The sequence below is a fragment of the Eucyclogobius newberryi genome, unplaced genomic scaffold (assembly GCF_026437365.1).
Source record: "Eucyclogobius newberryi isolate DKJ021-1_F unplaced genomic scaffold, fEucNew1.0.hap1 SCAF_14, whole genome shotgun sequence".
In the NCBI taxonomy this organism is placed as follows: Eukaryota; Metazoa; Chordata; class Actinopteri; order Gobiiformes; family Gobiidae; genus Eucyclogobius; species Eucyclogobius newberryi.
The window spans coordinates 36,655,568-36,683,065 of record NW_027315768.1 but is presented as its reverse complement, the minus strand read 5'-3'; the positions used below and the strand labels follow the sequence as shown (position 1 = coordinate 36,683,065).

General features: G+C 47.5%; 1 protein-coding gene across 1 annotated transcript in view; it reads left to right on the top strand.

Moving 5' to 3' along the window:
* Positions 1 to 27,498, top strand: part of dnah7 (dynein, axonemal, heavy chain 7) — a 199,295-nt gene that overhangs the window by 139,664 nt on the left and 32,133 nt on the right. Inside the window, exons 55-56 of the mRNA XM_072443992.1 lie at positions 9,506 to 9,529; positions 26,800 to 27,000. Of these exons, the coding sequence (XP_072300093.1) occupies positions 9,506 to 9,529; positions 26,800 to 27,000 (225 nt within the window). The remainder of the gene's footprint in view (positions 1 to 9,505; positions 9,530 to 26,799; positions 27,001 to 27,498) is intronic.

Below are 27,498 nucleotides of genomic sequence, written 5' to 3'. Positions count from 1 at the left end.
ACTAAACCAGGACTAAAGCAGGTCTAAAGCAGGACTAAAGCAGGACTAAAGCAGGACTAAAGCAGGACTAAAGCAGGACTAAACCAGGACTAAAGCAGGACTAAAGCAGGTCTAAAGCAGGACTAAAACAGGACTAAAGCAGGTCTAAACCAGGACTAAAGCAGACGTAAAACAGGACTAAAGCAGGACTAAAGCAGGACTAAAGCAGGTCTGAACCAGGACTAAAGCAGGACTAAAGCAGGACTAAAGCAGACGTAAAACAGGACTAAAGCAGGACTAAAGCAGGACTAAAGCAGGACTAAAGCAGGACTAAAGCAGACGTAAAACAGGACTAAAGCAGGACTAAAGCAGGACTAAAGCAGGACTAAAGCAGGACTAAAGCAGGTCTAAAGCAGGACTAAAGCAGGTCTAAAGCAGGTCTAAAGCAGGACTAAAGCAGGTCTGAACCAGGACTAAAGCAGGACTAAAGCAGGACTAAAGCAGACGTAAAACAGGACTAAAGCAGGACTAAAGCAGGACTAAAGCAGGACTAAAGCAGGACTAAAGCAGGTCTAAAGCAGGACTAAAGCAGGACTAAACCAGGACTAAAGCAGGACTAAAACAGGACTAAAGCAGATCTGAACCAGGACTAAAGCAGGACTAAAGCAGACGTAAAACAGGACTAAAGCAGGACTAAAGCAGGACTAAAGCAGACGTAAAACAGGACTAAAGCAGGACTAAAGCAGATCTAAACCAGGACTAAAGCAGGACTAAAGCATGACTAAAGCAGGACTAAAGCAGGACTAAAGCAGGACTAAAGCAGGACTAAAGCAGGTCTAAAGCAGGTCTAAAGCAGGTCTAAAGCAGGACTAAAGCAGGTCTAAAGCAGGACTAAAGCAGGACTAAACCAGGACTAAAGCAGGACTAAAACAGGACTAAAGCAGATCTGAACCAGGACTAAAGCAGGACTAAAGCAGACGTAAAACAGGACTAAAGCAGGACTAAAGCAGGACTAAAGCAGACGTAAAACAGGACTAAAGCAGGACTAAAGCAGATCTAAACCAGGACTAAAGCAGGACTAAAGCATGACTAAAGCAGGACTAAAGCAGGACTAAAGCAGGACTAAAGCAGGACTAAAGCAGGACTAAAGCAGGTCTGAACCAGGACTAAAGCAGGACTAAAGCAGGACTAAAGCAGACGTAAAACAGGACTAAAGCAGGACTAAAGCAGGACTAAAGCAGGACTAAAGCAGACGTAAAACAGGACTAAAGCAGGACTAAAGCAGGACTAAAGCAGGACTAAAGCAGGACTAAAGCAGGTCTAAAGCAGGACTAAAGCAGGACTAAAGCAGGTCTAAAGCAGGACTAAAGCAGGTCTGAACCAGGACTAAAGCAGGACTAAAGCAGACGTAAAACAGGACTAAAGCAGGACTAAAGCAGGACTAAAGCAGGACTAAAGCAGGACTAAAGCAGGACTAAAGCAGGACTAAAGCAGGTCTAAAGCAGGTCTAAAGCAGGTCTAAAGCAGGACTAAAGCAGGTCTAAAGCAGGACTAAAGCAGGACTAAACCAGGACTAAAGCAGGACTAAAACAGGACTAAAGCAGGACTAAACCAGGACTAAAGCAGGACTAAAGCAGGACTAAAGCAGGACTAAAGCAGGACTAAACCAGGACTAAAGCAGGACTAAAGCAGGACTAAAGCAGGACTAAAGCAGGACTAAAGCAGGACTAAACCAGGACTAAAGCAGGACTAAACCAGGACTAAAGCAGGTCTAAAGCAGGACTAAACCAGGACTAAAGCAGGACTAAAGCAGGACTAAAGCAGGACTAAAGCAGGACTAAAGCAGGACTAAAGCAGGACTAAAGAAGGACTAAAGCAGGACTAAACCAGGACTAAAGCAGGACTAAAGCAGGTCTAAAGCAGGACTAAAACAGGACTAAAGCAGGACTAAAGCAGGACTAAAGCAGGACTAAACCAGGACTAAAGCAGGACTAAAACAGGACTAAAGCAGGTCTAAACCAGGACTAAAGCAGGACTAAACCAGGACTAAAGCAGGACTAAACCAGGACTAAAGCAGGTCTAAAGCAGGACTAAAGCAGGACTAAAGCAGGACTAAAGCAGGACTAAAGCAGGACTAAACCAGGACTAAAGCAGGACTAAAGCAGGACTAAAGCAGGTCTAAAGCAGGACTAAAACAGGACTAAAGCAGGTCTAAACCAGGACTAAAGCAGACGTAAAACAGGACTAAAGCAGGACTAAAGCAGGACTAAAGCAGGTCTGAACCAGGACTAAAGCAGGACTAAAGCAGGACTAAAGCAGACGTAAAACAGGACTAAAGCAGGACTAAAGCAGGACTAAAGCAGGACTAAAGCAGGACTAAAGCAGACGTAAAACAGGACTAAAGCAGGACTAAAGCAGGACTAAAGCAGGACTAAAGCAGGACTAAAGCAGGACTAAAGCAGGTCTGAACCAGGACTAAAGCAGGACTAAAGCAGGACTAAAGCAGACGTAAAACAGGACTAAAGCAGGACTAAAGCAGGACTAAAGCAGGTCTAAAGCAGGTCTAAAGCAGGACTAAAGCAGGTCTGAACCAGGACTAAAGCAGGACTAAAGCAGGACTAAAGCAGACGTAAAACAGGACTAAAGCAGGACTAAAGCAGGACTAAAGCAGGACTAAAGCAGGACTAAAGCAGGACTAAAGCAGGTCTAAAGCAGGTCTAAAGCAGGTCTAAAGCAGGACTAAAGCAGGTCTAAAGCAGGACTAAAGCAGGACTAAACCAGGACTAAAGCAGGACTAAAACAGGACTAAAGCAGATCTGAACCAGGACTAAAGCAGGACTAAAGCAGACGTAAAACAGGACTAAAGCAGGACTAAAGCAGGACTAAAGCAGACGTAAAACAGGACTAAAGCAGGACTAAAGCAGATCTAAACCAGGACTAAAGCAGGACTAAAGCATGACTAAAGCAGGACTAAAGCAGGACTAAAGCAGGACTAAACCAGGACTAAAGCAGGACTAAAGCAGGACTAAAGCAGACGTAAAACAGGACTAAAGCAGGACTAAAGCAGGACTAAAGCAGGACTAAAGCAGACGTAAAACAGGACTAAAGCAGGACTAAAGCAGGACTAAAGCAGGACTAAAGCAGGTCTGAACCAGGACTAAAGCAGGACTAAAGCAGGACTAAAGCAGACGTAAAACAGGACTAAAGCAGGACTAAAGCAGGACTAAAGCAGGACTAAAGCAGACGTAAAACAGGACTAAAGCAGGACTAAAGCAGATCTAAACCAGGACTAAAGCAGGACTAAAGCAGGACTAAAGCAGGACTAAAGCAGGACTAAACCAGGACTAAAGCAGGACTAAAGCAGGACTAAAGCAGACGTAAAACAGGACTAAAGCAGGACTAAAGCAGGACTAAAGCAGACGTAAAACAGGACTAAAGCAGGACTAAAGCAGGACTAAAGCAGGACTAAAGCAGGTCTGAACCAGGACTAAAGCAGGACTAAAGCAGGACTAAAGCAGACGTAAAACAGGACTAAAGCAGGACTAAAGCAGGACTAAAGCAGGACTAAAGCAGACGTAAAACAGGACTAAAGCAGGACTAAAGCAGGACTAAAGCAGGACTAAAGCAGGACTAAAGCAGGTCTAAAGCAGGACTAAAGCAGGTCTAAAGCAGGTCTAAAGCAGGACTAAAGCAGGTCTGAACCAGGACTAAAGCAGGACTAAAGCAGACGTAAAACAGGACTAAAGCAGGACTAAAGCAGGACTAAAGCAGGACTAAAGCAGGACTAAAGCAGGACTAAAGCAGGTCTAAAGCAGGTCTAAAGCAGGTCTAAAGCAGGACTAAAGCAGGTCTAAAGCAGGACTAAAGCAGGACTAAACCAGGACTAAAGCAGGACTAAAACAGGACTAAAGCAGATCTGAACCAGGACTAAAGCAGGACTAAAGCAGACGTAAAACAGGACTAAAGCAGGACTAAAGCAGGACTAAAGCAGACGTAAAACAGGACTAAAGCAGGACTAAAGCAGGACTAAAGCAGACGTAAAACAGGACTAAAGCAGGACTAAAGCAGGACTAAAGCAGGACTAAAGCAGGACTAAAGCAGGTCTAAAGCAGGACTAAAGCAGGTCTAAAGCAGGACTAAAGCAGGACTAAAGCAGGACTAAAGCAGGACTAAAGCAGGACTAAAGCAGACGTAAAGCAGGACTAAAGCAGGACTAAAGCAGGACTAAAGCAGATCTAAACCAGGATTACAGAAAGCTCCTATAGATCTGTAGGTGTAGTCTCACCAAACATACAATCCTGCACCATCGTGTCTCGGAAGGCCCTCTTCTGTCCTTTTCCCATCCAATTAAAAATTCAGGCAAGACTGTTGGACATTGTTCCCGAAAGCATTCGCCGGATCATGTTTTCCGGGTTTGTTCCTCCCACCAATGCCAGACGGGAAATCTTTAAAACCATAAAAGGGTTAGTCTCATATTGAAATGTAGTATTCATTGCATATTTCAAAGGTGTCAAGAAACATTTCTGAAGATTAAACTAAATCATTTGTGTTTAACACAAAAGTGGACCATTTTCCGGCGAACTGAGTCCTCCCGCAATGCAGCTTCAGCTTCATCCAACTGGGCCTCATTGAGCAGAGGCAGGACAAACGGAAGGTCCCGTGTGAGCTCGGTCTCATTGAGCAGAGGCAGGACAAACGGAAGGTCCCGTGTGAGCTCGGTCTCATTGAGCAGAGGCAGGACAAACGGAAGGTCCCGTGTGAGCTCGGTCTCATTGAGCAGAGGCAGGACAAACGGAAGGTCCCGTGTGAGCTCGGTCTCATTGAGCAGAGGCAGGACAAACGGAAGGTCCCGTGTGAGCTCGGTCTCATTGAGCAGAGGCAGGACAAACGGAAGGTCCCGTGTGAGCTCGGTCTCATTGAGCAGAGGCAGGACAAACGGAAGGTCCCGTGTGAGCTCGGTCTCATTGAGCAGAGGCAGGACAAACGGAAGGTCCCGTGTGAGCTCGGTCTCATTGAGCAGAGGCAGGACAAACGGAAGGTCCCGTGTGAGCTCGGTCTCATTGAGCAGAGGCAGGACAAACGGAAGGTCCCGTGTGAGCTCGGTCTCATTGAGCAGAGGCAGGACAAACGGAAGGTCCCGTGTGAGCTCGGTCTCATTGAGCAGAGGCAGGACAAACGGAAGGTCCCGTGTGAGCTCGGTCTCATTGAGCAGAGGCAGGACAAACGGAAGGTCCCGTGTGAGCTCGGTCTCATTGAGCAGAGGCAGGACAAACGGAAGGTCCCGTGTGAGCTCGGTCTCATTGAGCAGAGGCAGGACAAACGGAAGGTCCCGTGTGAGCTCGGTCTCATTGAGCAGAGGCAGGACAAACGGAAGGTCCCGTGTGAGCTCGGTCTCATTGAGCAGAGGCAGGACAAACGGAAGGTCCCGTGTGAGCTCGGTCTCATTGAGCAGAGGCAGGACAAACGGAAGGTCCCGTGTGAGCTCGGTCTCATTGAGCAGAGGCAGGACAAACGGAAGGTCCCGTGTGAGCTCGGTCTCATTGAGCAGAGGCAGGACAAACGGAAGGTCCCGTGTGAGCTCGGTCTCATTGAGCAGAGGCAGGACAAACGGAAGGTCCCGTGTGAGCTCGGTCTCATTGAGCAGAGGCAGGACAAACGGAAGGTCCCGTGTGAGCTCGGTCTCATTGAGCAGAGGCAGGACAAACGGAAGGTCCCGTGTGAGCTCGGTCTCATTGAGCAGAGGCAGGACAAACGGAAGGTCCCGTGTGAGCTCGGTCTCATTGAGCAGAGGCAGGACAAACGGAAGGTCCCGTGTGAGCTCGGTCTCATTGAGCAGAGGCAGGACAAACGGAAGGTCCCGTGTGAGCTCGGTCTCATTGAGCAGAGGCAGGACAAACGGAAGGTCCCGTGTGAGCTCGGTCTCATTGAGCAGAGGCAGGACAAACGGAAGGTCCCGTGTGAGCTCGGTCTCATTGAGCAGAGGCAGGACAAACGGAAGGTCCCGTGTGAGCTCGGTCTCATTGAGCAGAGGCAGGACAAACGGAAGGTCCCGTGTGAGCTCGGTCTCATTGAGCAGAGGCAGGACAAACGGAAGGTCCCGTGTGAGCTCGGTCTCATTGAGCAGAGGCAGGACAAACGGAAGGTCCCGTGTGAGCTCGGTCTCATTGAGCAGAGGCAGGACAAACGGAAGGTCCCGTGTGAGCTCGGTCTCATTGAGCAGAGGCAGGACAAACGGAAGGTCCCGTGTGAGCTCGGTCTCATTGAGCAGAGGCAGGACAAACGGAAGGTCCCGTGTGAGCTCGGTCTCATTGAGCAGAGGCAGGACAAACGGAAGGTCCCGTGTGAGCTCGGTCTCATTGAGCAGAGGCAGGACAAACGGAAGGTCCCGTGTGAGCTCGGTCTCATTGAGCAGAGGCAGGACAAACGGAAGGTCCCGTGTGAGCTCGGTCTCATTGAGCAGAGGCAGGACAAACGGAAGGTCCCGTGTGAGCTCGGTCTCATTGAGCAGAGGCAGGACAAACGGAAGGTCCCGTGTGAGCTCGGTCTCATTGAGCAGAGGCAGGACAAACGGAAGGTCCCGTGTGAGCTCGGTCTCATTGAGCAGAGGCAGGACAAACGGAAGGTCCCGTGTGAGCTCGGTCTCATTGAGCAGAGGCAGGACAAACGGAAGGTCCCGTGTGAGCTCGGTCTCATTGAGCAGAGGCAGGACAAACGGAAGGTCCCGTGTGAGCTCGGTCTCATTGAGCAGAGGCAGGACAAACGGAAGGTCCCGTGTGAGCTCGGTCTCATTGAGCAGAGGCAGGACAAACGGAAGGTCCCGTGTGAGCTCGGTCTCATTGAGCAGAGGCAGGACAAACGGAAGGTCCCGTGTGAGCTCGGTCTCATTGAGCAGAGGCAGGACAAACGGAAGGTCCCGTGTGAGCTCGGTCTCATTGAGCAGAGGCAGGACAAACGGAAGGTCCCGTGTGAGCTCGGTCTCATTGAGCAGAGGCAGGACAAACGGAAGGTCCCGTGTGAGCTCGGTCTCATTGAGCAGAGGCAGGACAAACGGAAGGTCCCGTGTGAGCTCGGTCTCATTGAGCAGAGGCAGGACAAACGGAAGGTCCCGTGTGAGCTCGGTCTCATTGAGCAGAGGCAGGACAAACGGAAGGTCCCGTGTGAGCTCGGTCTCATTGAGCAGAGGCAGGACAAACGGAAGGTCCCGTGTGAGCTCGGTCTCATTGAGCAGAGGCAGGACAAACGGAAGGTCCCGTGTGAGCTCGGTCTCATTGAGCAGAGGCAGGACAAACGGAAGGTCCCGTGTGAGCTCGGTCTCATTGAGCAGAGGCAGGACAAACGGAAGGTCCCGTGTGAGCTCGGTCTCATTGAGCAGAGGCAGGACAAACGGAAGGTCCCGTGTGAGCTCGGTCTCATTGAGCAGAGGCAGGACAAACGGAAGGTCCCGTGTGAGCTCGGTCTCATTGAGCAGAGGCAGGACAAACGGAAGGTCCCGTGTGAGCTCGGTCTCATTGAGCAGAGGCAGGACAAACGGAAGGTCCCGTGTGAGCTCGGTCTCATTGAGCAGAGGCAGGACAAACGGAAGGTCCCGTGTGAGCTCGGTCTCATTGAGCAGAGGCAGGACAAACGGAAGGTCCCGTGTGAGCTCGGTCTCATTGAGCAGAGGCAGGACAAACGGAAGGTCCCGTGTGAGCTCGGTCTCATTGAGCAGAGGCAGGACAAACGGAAGGTCCCGTGTGAGCTCGGTCTCATTGAGCAGAGGCAGGACAAACGGAAGGTCCCGTGTGAGCTCGGTCTCATTGAGCAGAGGCAGGACAAACGGAAGGTCCCGTGTGAGCTCGGTCTCATTGAGCAGAGGCAGGACAAACGGAAGGTCCCGTGTGAGCTCGGTCTCATTGAGCAGAGGCAGGACAAACGGAAGGTCCCGTGTGAGGTCCAGCTGCTCTCAGGTTAGCAACTGCAGTTTTTATGACCTCGATGTCACGGGCCATTTGCTTGACCTCCACAATTAGCTGTGCAAGAATTGTGGTCATTTTGTGGTTTGTAATGTCTAGAAGAAAGAAAATAAAAACAAGCTTTAACATCAATTAAACTTAACGTTTCCCTTTTAAACAAGTTGGTGTAATTTCACATTTGTCCAAGAGTCCAAATCCAGTCGTATCATCTGGACTCTTCTCATCCAAGAGCCATTCTCAATCTGTGAATTAGGTCTGGTAACTCTGATATTTATATCATTATAACATATATTATAATATATATAACATTACCGGCCCCTACATCCTATTGTAAACTGACGTCTTGTTTTTATAAAAATACTACAACTGAATTGTCTCTACAAGTTTACCTTTTAACACTTGTTTGGCTTCCGCAGGCCTTTCTGGGGTGGAACCTTGAAGTTAGAACAGAAGTAACTTCAGCTTTGCGTTCATGTTATCCTTGTTTTGATTGTGTGGTATATGGTTTGGTACTGATATAGTAATACAACTGTAAGCTATTTCTTTTAAGCATCATTTCTGTCACTATTATTAAGAGAGCAGTGAAGAGTGGAAATATGGTATTACTTTTATCAAAGGTGGCGTAATCAAAAGCAGGTGTGCTGCTGCCGGCAGGTGTGCTGCTGCCGCCGGCAGGTGTGCTGCTGCCGCCGGCAGGTGTGCTGCTGCCGCCGGCAGGTGTGCTGCTGCCGGCAGGTGTGCCGTCTGAAACAAAACACACATTTTATTTGATATACATTCAAAATATACTCGATTAGTTGAAAAATGTTTTCGATAGATTACTCGATTACTGAAATAATCGATAGCTGCGGCTATTTTTTTTACAGACTTGAGACAATTAAGTGTCTGTCAATTTATTTCCGTCTACATGGAGCACACACATTTAATAATTGTCTACCTACCAACACTACCACCAGATGGGCCTGGTAACTGAAGCTCAGTCTAAAATGAAAGTTGGAAGAAAAAATAAAAATACATGTAATTGGTATTACTTAACTCAATAAGCTAACAGATGTGCAATTAACAATAAAATGTTATTTAAAAAAAATGTGTATAATGTTTTACGAAGTGTAAGCAAAATCATCCAATTACTTAATTACTTGTTTGAAGTATAATCAATAGATTATTCAATTACCAAAATGTATTAATGGCCGCAGCCCAAAAAAACACAATGTACCCTATATAATTAGACTTTGAAACAATGTTAATTACTAAAAATATGGGGAGTAAAAAAAATAAAAAAAGTAAGAAAACAAAACAAAAACAAAAGGATTTCCTTCTCCAAAAAAGAAGCAGGGACTTACCATCATTTCTGTAGTGACAGGTTTGTTTATGCTGAGCTCTCCAGTTACTCTGGGGGAAAAATGTTAATAGAGAAATGCCTTTATTTCTAGACTAAATGTCTATCTTGGGAAAACTTACCAATGTTGGAATGTGGGGGGGTCCTGGTATATTGATTAAATCCCTGCATCACTGAAATAACAAATAATACATTTATACAAACATGAAGGAACACTGTATTACAGCAGTAACAGACATACCTGGAAAGGTCATGTCCAGTGGCTTTGCAAATGTTCTCTTTATTGAAGGTGCTGATTCGTCTTCTGATTCGAGGTAAAGGGGATGTTGCCTTGAAATACAAAAAACAATAATGTATCAACTGAGCAGTATAGAACATTTAAATCAGTGCAGGTATAGGTAAAATTAAATATGAAACAGCATTTCACCTTGCTCTCCTTTTCACCGGTCGCTCGTCTGTTTCCATGTCTGTGGTTGCACACCCAGTTTTGATGTATTTGTCCTCAAAATGTTTGGCTTTGGTGAATGAGTCTGTAATACCAAAAATGTAACATACAGAATGAATTATTGTGACTTGTACATAAAATGGAGATTGAGATCATTCCAGTAAAAAGTATGAATTCCAGCGCCGTAAATGCTTACCACAAGTGATTAAAAGCCGGACGTCCTCATATGAGCTCCACAATTTGTTTCTTTGAGGGTTTTAGAGTGATTTATATTTTTAGGTGGCCAAAGTTTTCTCGTTTTCATTTAACCAGCTGGAAAGAACTGTTGCAGTTCCACCAATAAGACAACCGCCCACTGCACCTCCTCACTCTCCATCTGACTGCACCTCCTCACTCTCCATCTGACTGCACCTCCTCACTCTCCATCTGACTGCACCTCCTCACTCTCCATCTGACTGCACCTCCTCACTCTCCATCTGACTGCACCTCCTCACTCTCCATCTGACTGCACCTCCTCACTCTCCATCTGACTGCACCTCCTCACTCTCCATCTGACTGCACCTCCTCACTCTCCATCTGACTGCACCTCCTCACTCTCCATCTGACTGCACCTCCTCACTCTCCATCTGACTGCACCTCCTCACTCTCCATCTGACTGCACCTCCTCACTCTCCATCTGACTGCACCTCCTCACTCTCCATCTGACTGCACCTCCTCACTCTCCATCTGACTGCACCTCCTCACTCTCCATCTGACTGCACCTCCTCACTCTCCATCTGACTGCACCTCCTCACCCTCCATCTGACTGCACCTCCTCACTCTCCATCTGACTGCACCTCCTCACTCTCCATCTGACTGCACCTCCTCACCCTCCATCTGACTGCACCTCCTCACTCTCCATCTGACTGCACCTCCTCACTCTCCATCTGACTGCACCTCCTCACCCTCCATCTGACTGCACCTCCTCACTCTCCATCTGACTGCACCTCCTCACCCTCCATCTGACTGCACCTCCTCACTCTCCATCTGACTGCACCTCCTCACCCTCCATCTGACTGCACCTCCTCACTCTCCATCTGACTGCACCTCCTCACTCTCCATCTGACTGCACCTCCTCACCCTCCATCTGACTGCACCTCCTCACCCTCCATCTGACTGCACCTCCTCACTCTCCATCTGACTGCACCTCCTCACTCTCCATCTGACTGCACCTCCTCACCCTCCATCTGACTGCACCTCCTCACTCTCCATCTGACTGCACCTCCTCACCCTCCATCTGACTGCACCTCCTCACTCTCCATCTGACTGCACCTCCTCACCCTCCATCTGACTGCACCTCCTCACTCTCCATCTGACTGCACCTCCTCACTCTCCATCTGACTGCACCTCCTCACTCTCCATCTGACTGCACCTCCTCACTCTCCATCTGACTGCACCTCCTCACTCTCCATCTGACTGCACCTCCTCACTCTCCATCTGACTGCACCTCCTCACTCTCCATCTGACTGCACCTCCTCACTCTCCATCTGACTGCACCTCCTCACCCTCCATCTGACTGCACCTCCTCACTCTCCATCTGACTGCACCTCCTCACTCTCCATCTGACTGCACCTCCTCACTCTCCATCTGACTGCACCTCCTCACCCTCCATCTGACTGCACCTCCTCACTCTCCATCTGACTGCACCTCCTCACTCTCCATCTGACTGCACCTCCTCACCCTCCATCTGACTGCACCTCCTCACTCTCCATCTGACTGCACCTCCTCACCCTCCATCTGACTGCACCTCCTCACTCTCCATCTGACTGCACCTCCTCACCCTCCATCTGACTGCACCTCCTCACTCTCCATCTGACTGCACCTCCTCACTCTCCATCTGACTGCACCTCCTCACCCTCCATCTGACTGCACCTCCTCACCCTCCATCTGACTGCACCTCCTCACTCTCCATCTGACTGCACCTCCTCACTCTCCATCTGACTGCACCTCCTCACCCTCCATCTGACTGCACCTCCTCACTCTCCATCTGACTGCACCTCCTCACCCTCCATCTGACTGCACCTCCTCACTCTCCATCTGACTGCACCTCCTCACCCTCCATCTGACTGCACCTCCTCACTCTCCATCTGACTGCACCTCCTCACTCTCCATCTGACTGCACCTCCTCACTCTCCATCTGACTGCACCTCCTCACCCTCCATCTGACTGCACCTCCTCACTCTCCATCTGACTGCACCTCCTCACTCTCCATCTGACTGCACCTCCTCACCCTCCATCTGACTGCACCTCCTCACTCTCCATCTGACTGCACCTCCTCACCCTCCATCTGACTGCACCTCCTCACCCTCCATCTGACTGCACCTCCTCACTCTCCATCTGACTGCACCTCCTCACTCTCCATCTGACTGCACCTCCTCACCCTCCATCTGACTGCACCTCCTCACTCTCCATCTGACTGCACCTCCTCACTCTCCATCTGACTGCACCTCCTCACCCTCCATCTGACTGCACCTCCTCACTCTCCATCTGACTGCACCTCCTCACCCTCCATCTGACTGCACCTCCTCACTCTCCATCTGACTGCACCTCCTCACCCTCCATCTGACTGCACCTCCTCACTCTCCATCTGACTGCACCTCCTCACTCTCCATCTGACTGCACCTCCTCACCCTCCATCTGACTGCACCTCCTCACTCTCCATCTGACTGCACCTCCTCACCCTCCATCTGACTGCACCTCCTCACTCTCCATCTGACTGCACCTCCTCACTCTCCATCTGACTGCACCTCCTCACCCTCCATCTGACTGCACCTCCTCACTCTCCATCTGACTGCACCTCCTCACTCTCCATCTGACTGCACCTCCTCACTCTCCATCTGACTGCACCTCCTCACTCTCCATCTGACTGCACCTCCTCACCCTCCATCTGACTGCACCTCCTCACTCTCCATCTGACTGCACCTCCTCACCCTCCATCTGACTGCACCTCCTCACCCTCCATCTGACTGCACCTCCTCACTCTCCATCTGACTGCACCTCCTCACCCTCCATCTGACTGCACCTCCTCACTCTCCATCTGACTGCACCTCCTCACCCTCCATCTGACTGCACCTCCTCACTCTCCATCTGACTGCACCTCCTCACCCTCCATCTGACTGCACCTTCTCACTCTCCATCTGACTGCACCTCCTCACTCTCCATCTGACTGCACCTCCTCACTCTCCATCTGACTGCACCTCCTCACTCTCCATCTGACTGCACCTCCTCACCCTCCATCTGACTGCACCTCCTCACTCTCCATCTGACTGCACCTCCTCACCCTCCATCTGACTGCACCTCCTCACCCTCCATCTGACTGCACCTCCTCACTCTCCATCTGACTGCACCTCCTCACTCTCCATCTGACTGCACCTCCTCACCCTCCATCTGACTGCACCTCCTCACTCTCCATCTGACTGCACCTCCTCACTCTCCATCTGACTGCACCTCCTCACCCTCCATCTGACTGCACCTCCTCACTCTCCATCTGACTGCACCTCCTCACCCTCCATCTGACTGCACCTCCTCACTCTCCATCTGACTGCACCTCCTCACTCTCCATCTGACTGCACCTCCTCACCCTCCATCTGACTGCACCTCCTCACTCTCCATCTGACTGCACCTCCTCACCCTCCATCTGACTGCACCTCCTCACTCTCCATCTGACTGCACCTCCTCACCCTCCATCTGACTGCACCTCCTCACTCTCCATCTGACTGCACCTCCTCACCCTCCATCTGACTGCACCTCCTCACTCTCCATCTGACTGCACCTCCTCACTCTCCATCTGACTGCACCTCCTCACCCTCCATCTGACTGCACCTCCTCACTCTCCATCTGACTGCACCTCCTCACCCTCCATCTGACTGCACCTCCTCACTCTCCATCTGACTGCACCTCCTCACCCTCCATCTGACTGCACCTCCTCACTCTCCATCTGACTGCACCTCCTCACTCTCCATCTGACTGCACCTCCTCACTCTCCATCTGACTGCACCTCCTCACCCTCCATCTGACTGCACCTCCTCACTCTCCATCTGACTGCACCTCCTCACTCTCCATCTGACTGCACCTCCTCACCCTCCATCTGACTGCACCTCCTCACTCTCCATCTGACTGCACCTCCTCACCCTCCATCTGACTGCACCTCCTCACCCTCCATCTGACTGCACCTCCTCACTCTCCATCTGACTGCACCTCCTCACTCTCCATCTGACTGCACCTCCTCACCCTCCATCTGACTGCACCTCCTCACTCTCCATCTGACTGCACCTCCTCACTCTCCATCTGACTGCACCTCCTCACCCTCCATCTGACTGCACCTCCTCACTCTCCATCTGACTGCACCTCCTCACCCTCCATCTGACTGCACCTCCTCACTCTCCATCTGACTGCACCTCCTCACCCTCCATCTGACTGCACCTCCTCACTCTCCATCTGACTGCACCTCCTCACCCTCCATCTGACTGCACCTCCTCACTCTCCATCTGACTGCACCTCCTCACTCTCCATCTGACTGCACCTCCTCACTCTCCATCTGACTGCACCTCCTCACTCTCCATCTGACTGCACCTCCTCACCCTCCATCTGACTGCACCTCCTCACTCTCCATCTGACTGCACCTCCTCACCCTCCATCTGACTGCACCTCCTCACCCTCCATCTGACTGCACCTCCTCACTCTCCATCTGACTGCACCTCCTCACTCTCCATCTGACTGCACCTCCTCACCCTCCATCTGACTGCACCTCCTCACTCTCCATCTGACTGCACCTCCTCACTCTCCATCTGACTGCACCTCCTCACCCTCCATCTGACTGCACCTCCTCACTCTCCATCTGACTGCACCTCCTCACTCTCCATCTGACTGCACCTCCTCACTCTCCATCTGACTGCACCTCCTCACTCTCCATCTGACTGCACCTCCTCACCCTCCATCTGACTGCACCTCCTCACTCTCCATCTGACTGCACCTCCTCACCCTCCATCTGACTGCACCTCCTCACTCTCCATCTGACTGCACCTCCTCACCCTCCATCTGACTGCACCTCCTCACTCTCCATCTGACTGCACCTCCTCACTCTCCATCTGACTGCACCTCCTCACTCTCCATCTGACTGCACCTCCTCACCCTCCATCTGACTGCACCTCCTCACTCTCCATCTGACTGCACCTCCTCACTCTCCATCTGACTGCACCTCCTCACCCTCCATCTGACTGCACCTCCTCACTCTCCATCTGACTGCACCTCCTCACCCTCCATCTGACTGCACCTCCTCACCCTCCATCTGACTGCACCTCCTCACTCTCCATCTGACTGCACCTCCTCACTCTCCATCTGACTGCACCTCCTCACCCTCCATCTGACTGCACCTCCTCACTCTCCATCTGACTGCACCTCCTCACTCTCCATCTGACTGCACCTCCTCACCCTCCATCTGACTGCACCTCCTCACTCTCCATCTGACTGCACCTCCTCACCCTCCATCTGACTGCACCTCCTCACTCTCCATCTGACTGCACCTCCTCACCCTCCATCTGACTGCACCTCCTCACTCTCCATCTGACTGCACCTCCTCACCCTCCATCTGACTGCACCTCCTCACTCTCCATCTGACTGCACCTCCTCACTCTCCATCTGACTGCACCTCCTCACTCTCCATCTGACTGCACCTCCTCACTCTCCATCTGACTGCACCTCCTCACCCTCCATCTGACTGCACCTCCTCACTCTCCATCTGACTGCACCTCCTCACCCTCCATCTGACTGCACCTCCTCACCCTCCATCTGACTGCACCTCCTCACTCTCCATCTGACTGCACCTCCTCACTCTCCATCTGACTGCACCTCCTCACCCTCCATCTGACTGCACCTCCTCACTCTCCATCTGACTGCACCTCCTCACTCTCCATCTGACTGCACCTCCTCACCCTCCATCTGACTGCACCTCCTCACTCTCCATCTGACTGCACCTCCTCACCCTCCATCTGACTGCACCTCCTCACTCTCCATCTGACTGCACCTCCTCACCCTCCATCTGACTGCACCTCCTCACTCTCCATCTGACTGCACCTCCTCACTCTCCATCTGACTGCACCTCCTCCTCCTGCAAGTGCTGATGTGCTTAATGATGAAAATCTGAAAAAGTTTGTTCTTTGACATTTAATAATAATGCTACCGTAGTTATGAAGTTGCTAGTAAGATTCTGCACATTGTGATGTTTAAAATTGTAATTTTGACTGGATTGCGATTAATCTATAATGATAGGATCTATGATGCATTTCAGTCATCCTTGGAAGTTAGAAATCAAACCTTTTCTTTAGACATTTTCATTAGAAAAGTCATCAAGTAGGAAAAACTAAATACATTATTACATAGTAACAACTCAATAAATAAAGACTAGGAAAGTGCACTAATCAGCCAAATAATTAAATAAATATCTGCCATTTGAGTTAATTTATTGACCTGGACATTGTTACTACATTTCAATATCAAATAATTTAGTTTTTATTAGCTCAGAGAGACTGAATTGACAGTAGAGACGATAAAGAAACTGTAGTAGATCTTTCACCAAACCACGCTGCAGTTATGTTTGAGTTTCTAGCTCTGGCTTTGAAATGTCCTCAGTGTCTGAGTTGGAATTTTGCATTGGACGAGTTTTCCATGAAAATGTAGAATTTGGAAGATCAGAATTCTGAGGACAACTCAAATACTCAATGAGACATCTTACTCCTGCTAATGTACAATAGGGATCGCTATGAGACAGTTAGATTGTGGACACAGAACACACTTTTGCCGGATGCTACCAAGCCAACCAACACCAATACTGTCACTCAACTCACACACTTTATAGGTTCCCAAGTGGGAGGAGTCACATGGATAAGTGTAATAAGGCTCTGTATATCACATAGACCTCATCATTAACTTCCACTACATTCTGCACCAATGCCATTTCTTTGCCAACAACAACGCAATTCTCTCCTGGCTCATTTGACGAGGTGAAGTGCTGGAGACCTTCTTGTACTGTGGGTCACCGCTGAAATGAGCAGGAAGTGGACCATCTGTATGTATTTTCTGTAAGAGCGGCTTCTCTGTTGGAAATGGAACTTCAACATGTTGCATCTCCGACATTCTTTTGACCAACTGTTGAAGTGGCTGGTGAGGTTTGCACAAAAGGCGTTTCATTTGGCCTAAATAATTTTCAAATGGAAAACCAGACACATCATCCAGAGGCCCAAACCTTTTATATTCCTCAGCCAAATGAATAAGTTGATGTAGATACAATCTCATTCCTGCCGTACAACTGCCCAAAGTGTTTCACAAAGGAAATCATTACTGTCTGTGCAAATTCAATCATTTCAGCCACATGCCAGGAGACAAGGACACATACATGCCAGGAGACAAGGACACATACATGCCAGGAGACAAGGACACATACATGCCAGGAGACAAGGACACATACATGCCAGGAGACAAGGACACATACATGCCAGGAGACAAGGACACATACATGCCAGGAGACAAGGACACATACATGCCAGGAGACAAGGACACATACATGCCAGGAGACAAGGACACATACATGCCAGGAGACAAGGACACATACATGCCAGGAGACAAGGACACATACATGCCAGGAGACAAGGACACATACATGCCAGGAGACAAGGACACATACATGCCAGGAGACAAGGACACATACATGCCAGGAGACAAGGACACATACATGCCAGGAGACAAGGACACATACATGCCAGGAGACAAGGACACATACATGCCAGGAGACAAGGACACATACATGCCAGGAGACAAGGACACATACATGCCAGGAGACAAGGACACATACATGCCAGGAGATAAGAACACATACATGCCAGGAGACAAGGACACATACATGCCAGGAGACAAGGACACATACATGCCAGGAGACAAGGACACATACATGCCAGGAGACAAGGACACATACATGCCAGGAGACAAGGACACATACATGCCAGGAGACAAGGACACATACATGCCAGGAGACAAGGACACATACATGCCAGGAGACAAGGACACATACATGCCAGGAGACAAGGACACATACATGCCAGGAGACAAGGACACATACATGCCAGGAGACAAGGACACATACATGCCAGGAGACAAGGACACATACATGCCAGGAGACAAGGACACATACATGCCAGGAGACAAGGACACATACATGCCAGGAGACAAGGACACATACATGCCAGGAGACAAGGACACATACATGCCAGGAGACAAGGACACATACATGCCAGGAGACAAGGACACATACATGCCAGGAGACAAGGACACATACATGCCAGGAGACAAGGACACATACATGCCAGGAGATAAGAACACATACATGCCAGGAGACAAGGACACATACATGCCAGGAGACAAGGACACATACATGCCAGGAGACAAGGACACATACATGCCAGGAGACAAGGACACATACATGCCAGGAGACAAGGACACATACATGCCAGGAGACAAGAACACATACATGCCAGGAGACAAGGACACATACATGCCAGGAGACAAGGACACATACATGCCAGGAGACAAGGACACATACATGCCAGGAGACAAGGACACATACATGGCAACCGAAAACATCATGAAGTTATCAAACAACTCACTTGGGAGAGAATCTCTCAAAACAACAGGACCCCAGTACATCATGAATGACCCCAGTACATCATGAATGACCCCAGTACATCATGAATGACCCCAGTACATCATGAATGACCCCAGTACATCATGAATGACCCCAGTACATCATGAATGACCCCAGTACAGCATGAATGACCCCAGTACAGCATGAATGACCCCAGTACAGCATGAATGACCCCAGTACATCATGAATGACCCCAGTACAGCATGAATGACCCCAGTACATCATGAATGACCCCAGTACATCATGAATGACCCCAGTACAGCATGAATGACCCCAGTACAGCATGAATGACCCCAGTACATCATGAATGACCCCAGTACATCATGAATGACCCCAGTACATCATGAATGACCCGAGTACAGCATGAATGACCCCAGTACAGCATGAATGACCCCAGTACAGCATGAATGACCCCAGTACATCATGAATGACCCCAGTACATCATGAATGACCCCAGTACAGCATGAATGACCCCAGTACATCATGAATGACCCCAGTACAGCATGAATGACCCCAGTACAGCATGAATGACCCCAGTACAGCATGAATGACCCCAGTACATCATGAATGACCCCAGTACATCATGAATGACCCCAGTACAGCATGAATGACCCCAGTACATCATGAATGACCCCAGTACAGCATGAATGACCCCAGTACAGCATGAATGACCCCAGTACAGCATGAATGACCCCAGTACAGCATGAATGACCCCAGTACAGCATGAATGACCCCAGTACAGCATGAATGACCCCAGTACAGCATGAATGACCCCAGTACAGCATGAATGACCCCAGTACAGCATGAATGACCCCAGTACAGCATGAATGACCCCAGTACAGCATGAATGACCCTTGGTCTGCGGTGGACATCACGTGGCGTATGTGATCGCAAGTCCAACAGTTTGCGTGATTTGTCTTTAACAGTCTGTGAATGAAGTCGAAGGGTTAGATTTCCCTTCAGTCACATATTAAGCAGTTTCCTTGTCACACCAAGACAACAGAGATGCACATAATCAATGGGAAACATTGAAACCATTTGCACAAAGCCTGTTCAAGGACTGAGTCTTACTCCCAATGATGTCCTTCATCATATTACTGTCACTTGCATCAGTTCTGAGTCCCAGTGGTTTCAGGGTAAGTCATGTTGTTCTTCCTGCTCGCATTTATCACAGCCTGAGTAACCATTATGAGACTTACATTCTTCATGTGAGCCCTCGCTGGCGCATCGCACACAAATGAGGAAACAAGTACCTGGAGCTGTTTACCATTGTGAACAATGCCATTAGTCAGGACACTTTTAAGGTCACTCACAAATTGTTGGAGATACTCAAATACACACTTCGGCTCGCTTAATCCACAAAATATTCCAACAATAAATGGCAAATCGGTTAGTTACACTTCAGAAGAGCAAGTATGGGCCAGAACTGAAGCCTTGCACTTTTAAAGAGTGGAAGTCCATCAATGTTGAACTGCAATGACAGACTTTTGGTGTTACCAGGGAAACACAAACCCTTTAGCCTTGAAAGAATACCTCGCTCCAAGCCAAAATGGTAGTATTCCCCACCCTGCACTTTATTGGGAACCATCAAGCCCCCGGAAGCCAAGATGGCCGCCATTGAAGCCTATGGAGCTGCTCATTGGCTCATGGTTCCAAAAAAGTGTTTTAGTTCCGCATTACTTCCTGTATACTGGTATATCTCCTCCCACTTTTGTGACGTCATCGCCGTGAGGCTTTGGCGTCGGGAGCGCGCACGTCACAGCAGCGTGAAAGACTGAGAAGAGTCAACACGGACTTTTGGAATAATTCGGCTTGAAATAGTCTGTTTACGTAACGTATAATGATGGATTGTTATATCCATCTATAAATATACATGTATCATGTTGTAAAGCTCTGATATTTAAGAGAATTATAAAGAAGTGTTAGATAAAAAGTCTGGTTTAATGACAATGAATTACATTTAGAGGTTTAATAACGTCCTCATCATTTTCTGTAGTTTTTGGTTTGGGTATTTATTTTGTTATTAACTTTTCAGTTATTTATTTACATAATATAATTTGGCCAATATGTATTTTTTTTAATCAGATGAGAAGAAATATAAAATATAATCATCGATTCTGTTACATAATTGAGTTAAGAAGTATTTAATTATATTCAGTTTCCTTTTGTGTCATTTTTGTGTCATGTCAATCTTTAATAAATACAAAACACATTTGTTTATTAATGTATTTAATAAGAATAATGAACATGAATGAACTTGTTCAATAAATGCAAATCTGATTATAACTACAAATGATAAATTGATTTTAGCCAGTTTTAGTTGAGTTTTAAAGCTACAATGTGGGAGTCCCTTATTAAGGAGTTTTGGAGTCTGTGCACTGTTCATTATTATTATTATTAGGCCCGAGCGCCACAAGCTGGCGAGAGGCCTATTAATCTCGTAAGGCCGTGCGAAGCACGGCTGCGAAAGTGCGCACGTAGTGCGCACGAAATCGAGCGCGAAGCGCTCGCCCACTTCCAAACACTCACTAACACTCCTCCACTCATGCACGCCCCGTGCAGACTAATTAGTAGTAGGAAAATGGAACTTTACCGTTGTAAACGGGCGAAGCCCGTGCAAAAGTACGCACTAAACGAGCACTTTAAATTGGGATGACGACCCCACATAAAGCACTCATTTGCGCTCACAGTAGCTCACAAATACGTTCCCCGTATCTTGCATGTTCCGTGCATATAAGCATGTAATGCAAAAATTGAACATTATTACTGTTTAGAGGGCCAAAAACACAAAGTGGGCAGAGCCCACTCAAAATTAACGAAAGTACCCGTCAGTGACCAGGGACCCACACCATGAGGTAGGAAAGCGCGAGCGCTTTCCGAAAATGTATAGTTTATGATATTTGAAAAATGGGAAACATTGTTTTCGCATCGGAATATTCTTCTTCTTCTTCTTCTTCTTCTTCTTCTTCTTCTCGGGACCAACCCCCCTATTTTTCACCCATTGAACATTGACGAAAAGTCACAAAAATTAGCACAGCTCTAAAAATCGTGCCTCTCTACATTCTGGCTATTTCCTTTTTCTAAAATTAAAAAAATGTGCGCGTCAGCGCCCCCAAATGTACCAAAAATGCATTGAGAGATGGGAAATGACCCAAAAAAAATCTGATCGTAGAATCATGAAATTTGGCGCAGAGGTAGATGGTGACAAGAGAAGTAAAAAATATTATTACGGCAACGCCGTCCACCCAACCAAATGTCGGCCATATTGCTTCAAAAATGGCTAAACATGACTTCGGAGTTTTTCCAAACGTCGTACTTTTATGAACTCCTCCCGGGGCGTTGGCCCTAAAAAGCTGAAATTGTGTGAAAATGCTACTGAGGAGTGGGACATCAAAAGTTATTAAATGACATTGACCCTGTCACGGTCTCTGAGCGGCGAAGCCACAAACTTTAGCTAGAATTTCTGAAATCTCCCAAATTTTACATTTCTGCCGTTTGCGCAGATAAAGTCCGAATTGCGTCAAATTAGAATCAGTTGTTAAAATCTTTGCCCTAAACCTACTTGAAGTGAAATTAATTAATTTGGCGCCACAGCGCCCCCTACAGATTTGATATGGAGGTTAAATGTTTAGTTTTGCGAAATTTTATGAAATTTGACACAAAACTCAATTTTGGCCCCATCAAAAAAGTCAATGAGACCCATGTCATAATTGTTATGGCGTTGCCGTAGCGATGACCAAAACCTCCCATGTTATTCCAATGGGGAAATCGCCAGAACATGTTTACACTTTAGACTTTCACAAACTCCTCCCCCTCAGGGCGTCAGCCCTATTAACCTGAAATTTGGTGAGACTCATCTTCAGGACCATCAAAAGTTATCCACATTTTTATTCTAAGAGTCACGGTGTCTGTGCGGCAAAGCCGCACATTTTGCCAAGAATTCAAAATAAAATGTCTTTTTGATGTAAAACAAAGGGGAGAAGATGTGACAGCGTCACAGATTCAGCAGTAGATGTAATAAAAGGACAATTGGGGCGCGTTAGCGCCCCCTCCTCTTGCGGCGTGGCGGCGGTGTGGCGAGGGCCGATCATTGCCGCTTGCGGCTATATTTATTATTATTATTATTATTATCATCATTAATAGAATCAGAAAAGGTTTATTGCCATTGTCAAAGAACAGAATTCACAAACAGTGGAACTTGCTTTGGTGATTCAGTGCAACATAAAAATATTAACAATGATAAAACAACCTGTATAAGTCAAATAGAACAAACTGAATAAGATAAGATAATCCTTTATTGTCCACACATGGGGAAATTTCGTTGTTGCAACGCAGTAGATACAGAGGAAAAGGACAGAAAACTTATAGGAAGTTTAAAAAACACTCTTAATAGAAGAACTCTTATGAACAAAAACTCCTCTAGACAGAACCTCTCATACCTTAATAAGGAATGGAGGGAAAATAAAGATAAAGATAAAATAAAAACAGCATAAGACAAAATAATACTAAAAATAATGGTAAAAAAAAACACTCTTTTTACATCAGTTATATGCACATGAATGTGACATTATTGTGTTAAATACTGAATATCTCAGTATTTAACAAGACTTTGTTTCCATGGCTACACAGTCTTCTGTACTTCAGTAACTGAACCGTTCAGCTCCATCGTATGACTGAGACAAACAGAACATGTCACAGCTTTAGATTATACAAGTCACATAACATACACTTCACATGTTTAGATTATACAAGTCACATAACATACACTTCACATGTTTAGATTATACAAGTCACATAACATACACTTCACATGTTTTAGATTATACATGTCATATAACATACACTTCACATGTTTAGATTATACAAGTCATATAACATACACTTCACATGTTTAGATTATACATGTCATAGAACATACACTTCACATGTTTAGATGATACATGTCATATAACATACACTTCACATGTTTAGATTATACAAGTCATATAACATACACTTCACATGTTTAGATTATACAAGTCATATAACATACACTTCACATGTTTAGATTATACAAGTCATATAACATACACTTCACATGTTTAGATTATACAAGTCATATAACATACACTTCACATGTGACTCATCAGTTTCTCTTTTGAAGAACAATTATCATTTAGTTTTTTTGGTCATAACAAAACAGACATTTTATAAATTCAAAATACTGATTCTACACAGTTTACTTTTAGTCGAGTCAAGTTATTATTAAAATACCTTTTGCTTTGGAGTCGTCAGGAGTTTACTTGAGATGACTCTGTGTCTGCAGTGACCTGTAGTGACCTGTAGTGACCTGCAGTGACCTGTAGTGACCTGTAGTGACCTGTAGTGACCTGCAGTGACCTGTAGTGACCTGTAGAAACCTACAGTGACCTGTAGTGACCTGTAGTGACCTGTAGTGACCTGCAGTGACCTGTAGTGACCTGTAGTGACCTGCAGTGACCTGTAGTGACCTGTAGTGACCTGTAGTGACCTGCAGTGACCTGTAGTGACCTGTAGTGACCTGTAGTGACCTGCAGTGACCTGTAGTGACCTGCAGTGACCTGTAGTGACCTGTAGTGACCTGTAGTGACCTGTAGTGACCTGCAGTGACCTGTAGTGACCTGTAGTGACCTGTAGTGACCTGTAGTGACCTGCAGTGACCTTCACTGACCTGTAGTGACCTGCAGTGACCTGTAGTGACCTGCAGTGACCTGTAGTGACCTTCACTGACCTGTAGTGACCTGCAGTGACCTGTAGTGACCTTCACTGACCTGCAGTGACCTGTAGTGACCTGCAGTGACCTGTAGTGACCTGCAGTGACCTGTAGTGACCTGTAGTGACCTCTAGTGACCTGCAGTGACCTGTAGTGACCTGCAGTGACCTGTAGTGACCTGTAGTGACCTGCAGTGACCTGTAGTGACCTGTAGTGACCTCTAGTGACCTGCAGTGACCTGTAGTGACCTGCAGTGACCTGCAGTGACCTGCAGTGACCTGCAGAGCTCTGGTCAGCTCTGAAGATGAGAACGATGCTCATTAGAACATTGATATATTCTGCATATTTAACAGAGTTAAATGGAATATGTTATTGACACATTTACATTTCGCTGTGACACAAAAGTTCCTCTTTTCACATTCATTTAAAGCTAGAACCAAAAGTCATTACTTTTGCATCAGTTTAAACATTAGAAGTTAGAACATAACTGACATGTTTCTAAATCTCTACATATTCCATGGAGGTAAATCCATGACATTCCTATAGAAAACAAGCCTGTGCTTTGTTTAAACACGTCATTATGAAATATGTAATAAAACCTTAAATGTGGTCTCAGCCCCTGTAAGTACAGCACTGTCACTTTTACATACGTTTACATTTATATGTGTAAGATATGACCCATTTCAGCAGGTTATATTTGAATTATTAATAATAATAATAATAACTTTTATTTATATAGCGCTTTTCAGTGACCCAAAGACGCTGAACATAATAAAAAAGGGGGGGTATTTTATTGGTAGTTTTTAATAGCACATAATACAAACATCACTTTATTTCCTTCTTTCTCTAGTTTTCCTTTGGTCTGTGTTTAACCTTTTGTCTCTTACAACATTTTGTGGGAGAAATAATGAGTTTGAAGAAGTCACGAGCCATCACCACGTGTAGCTCCAATGCATCTTTGTGTAGCTAAACGTTAGCTCGTGTTAGCTTGTGTTAGCTTGTGTTAGCTTGTGTTAGCTCGTGTTAGCTCGTGTTAACTCGTGTTAGCTCGTGTTAGCTTGTGTTGGCTTGTGTTAGCTTGTGTTAGCTCGTGTTAGCTCGTGTTAGCTCGTGTTAGCTTGTGTTGCCTTGTGTTAGCTCGTGTTAGCTCGTGTTAACTTGTGTAATCGTTGATTTACACTTCATATGGATCGATGTGTGAAACGTGAGGAATGACAAACAAACACAACTTACGTGTATCGTGCTCTCGTCTCGTCACATGTTCTTCTGCTTGTGTTTAGTTTCCGTCACATGTTCTTCTGCTTGTGTTTAGTTTCCGTCACATGTTCTTCTGCTTGTGTTTAGTTTCCGTCACATGTTCTTCTGCTTGTGTTTAGTTTCCGTCACATGTTCTTCTGCTTGTGTTTAGTTTCCGTCACATGTTCTTCTGCTTGTGTTTAGTTTCCGTCACATGTTCTTCTGCTTGTGTTTAGTTTCCGTCACATGTTCTTCTGCTTGTGTTTAGTTTCCGTCACATGTTCTTCTGCTTGTGTTTAGTTTCCGTACACCGTTCTCCGTGAGGTTAAAAATGTATTTTTTAAGTATTTTAGAAACAGTCAAAGAGTGAAATTCCTTCTATTTTATTTTTAGACTAAAAACAATTTAGCATGTTTGGTAATTTTAGAGGCCGAACTCCTGAAATGGTCAAACCAAAAGGCTGCATTCTGCAAAGTGACCACTACTCACTGTGGAGCCAGAGGCAGAGGGGGCGTGGCCTATCCAGATCATATAATACATCCATGGGGACAATAAAGGAATATCTTATCTTATGTTGACAAACTCTTATTGTTTCTGCCTCATCAAAGGCCGGAGGCGCCCTCTGCCGGCCGGAGGCGCCCTCTGCCGGCCGGAGGCGCCCTCTGCCGGCCGGAGGCGCCCTCTGCCGGCCGGAGGCGCCCTCTGCCGGCCGGAGGCGCCCTCTGCCGGCCGGAGGCGCCCTCTGCCGGCGGCCTGGCGGTACTGCAGGTCCTCAGACACAGCTAATGCTAATAACTCTAAACAGAAACTCTAATAATCTGTGACGAGGCCATTTTGAGCGACACGTGACGACACTTTGGACAAGTTTAAGACTAACCCTAACCCATCCATGGGAACCATGCGCCAATGAGCAGCTCCATAGGTTTCAATGGCGGCCATCTTGGCTTCCGGGGGCTTGGCTTGGGCGCAGCGCGGAGCTACAGCTGTGGGGGACACACTACGTCACGGGTGGGCGGGGCACACACGCTCTGAGACTATGTCACGGGTGGGCGGGGCACACAAGCACTATGAGACTACGTCACAGGTGGGCGGGGCACACACGCTCTGAGACTACGTCACGGGTTGGGCGGGGGAGCTCTGGGTGATATTTCTTAACTATTATGTTAAGGGTGTTGCACAACACTTATTATTATCAATGATACACTTAGGATAGACTACGAAACGTGAAAAAAAGCATGTTATGGCACCTTTAACTTCACGTTAGCGCCACGCTAGCTCCACGTTAGCTCCACGTTAGCTCCACATTAGCTCCACATTAGCTCCACGTTAGCTCCACGTTAGCTCCATGTGGAGATGTTAAATATGGAGCGACTTCCTCTCCTGCAGGAGCTGACGCCGGACACGACTCACCCAGACTTCCGGCTCTGGTTGACCAGTTACCCGTCGCCCACGTTCCCAGTGGCAGTGCTTCAGAACGGGGTGAAGATGACCAACGAGGCCCCGAAAGGTCTTAGGGCCAACATCGCACGCTCTTTCCTCATGGACCCCATCTCGGACCCTGAGTTCTTCGACGGCTCCTCCAAACCGGTACAAGTTTACATTTGACATTATCAGAAGGAAACATTTAAGGTGTTGGTTCTGTGCAGCTCGTTTAGCCACATAAGGGCTTTAGTTCCCATAGCAACGCTTTGTGTACAGACCAGAGCAGTTAGCATTAGCATTTGGTTGTTTTCCCCCCGAAGGCTCGCTCTGATTTTATGTGTGTTTGTAGTTTATTTATTAGGCCAAAGCGCCACAAGCTGCGAGAGGCCTATTAATCTCGTAAGGCCGTGCGAAGCACGGCTGCGAAAGTGCGCACGAAATCGAGCGCGAAGCGCTCGCCCACTTCCAAACACTCACTAACGCACTCCTCCACTCATGCACGCCCCCTGCAGACTAATTAGTAGTAGGAAAATGGAACATTACCGTTGTAAACGGGCGAAGCCCGAGCAAAAGTGCGCACTAAACGAGCACTTTACATTGGGATGACCATATAAAGCACTCATTTGCCCTAAGTAGCTCACGAATACGTTCCCCATCTCTTGC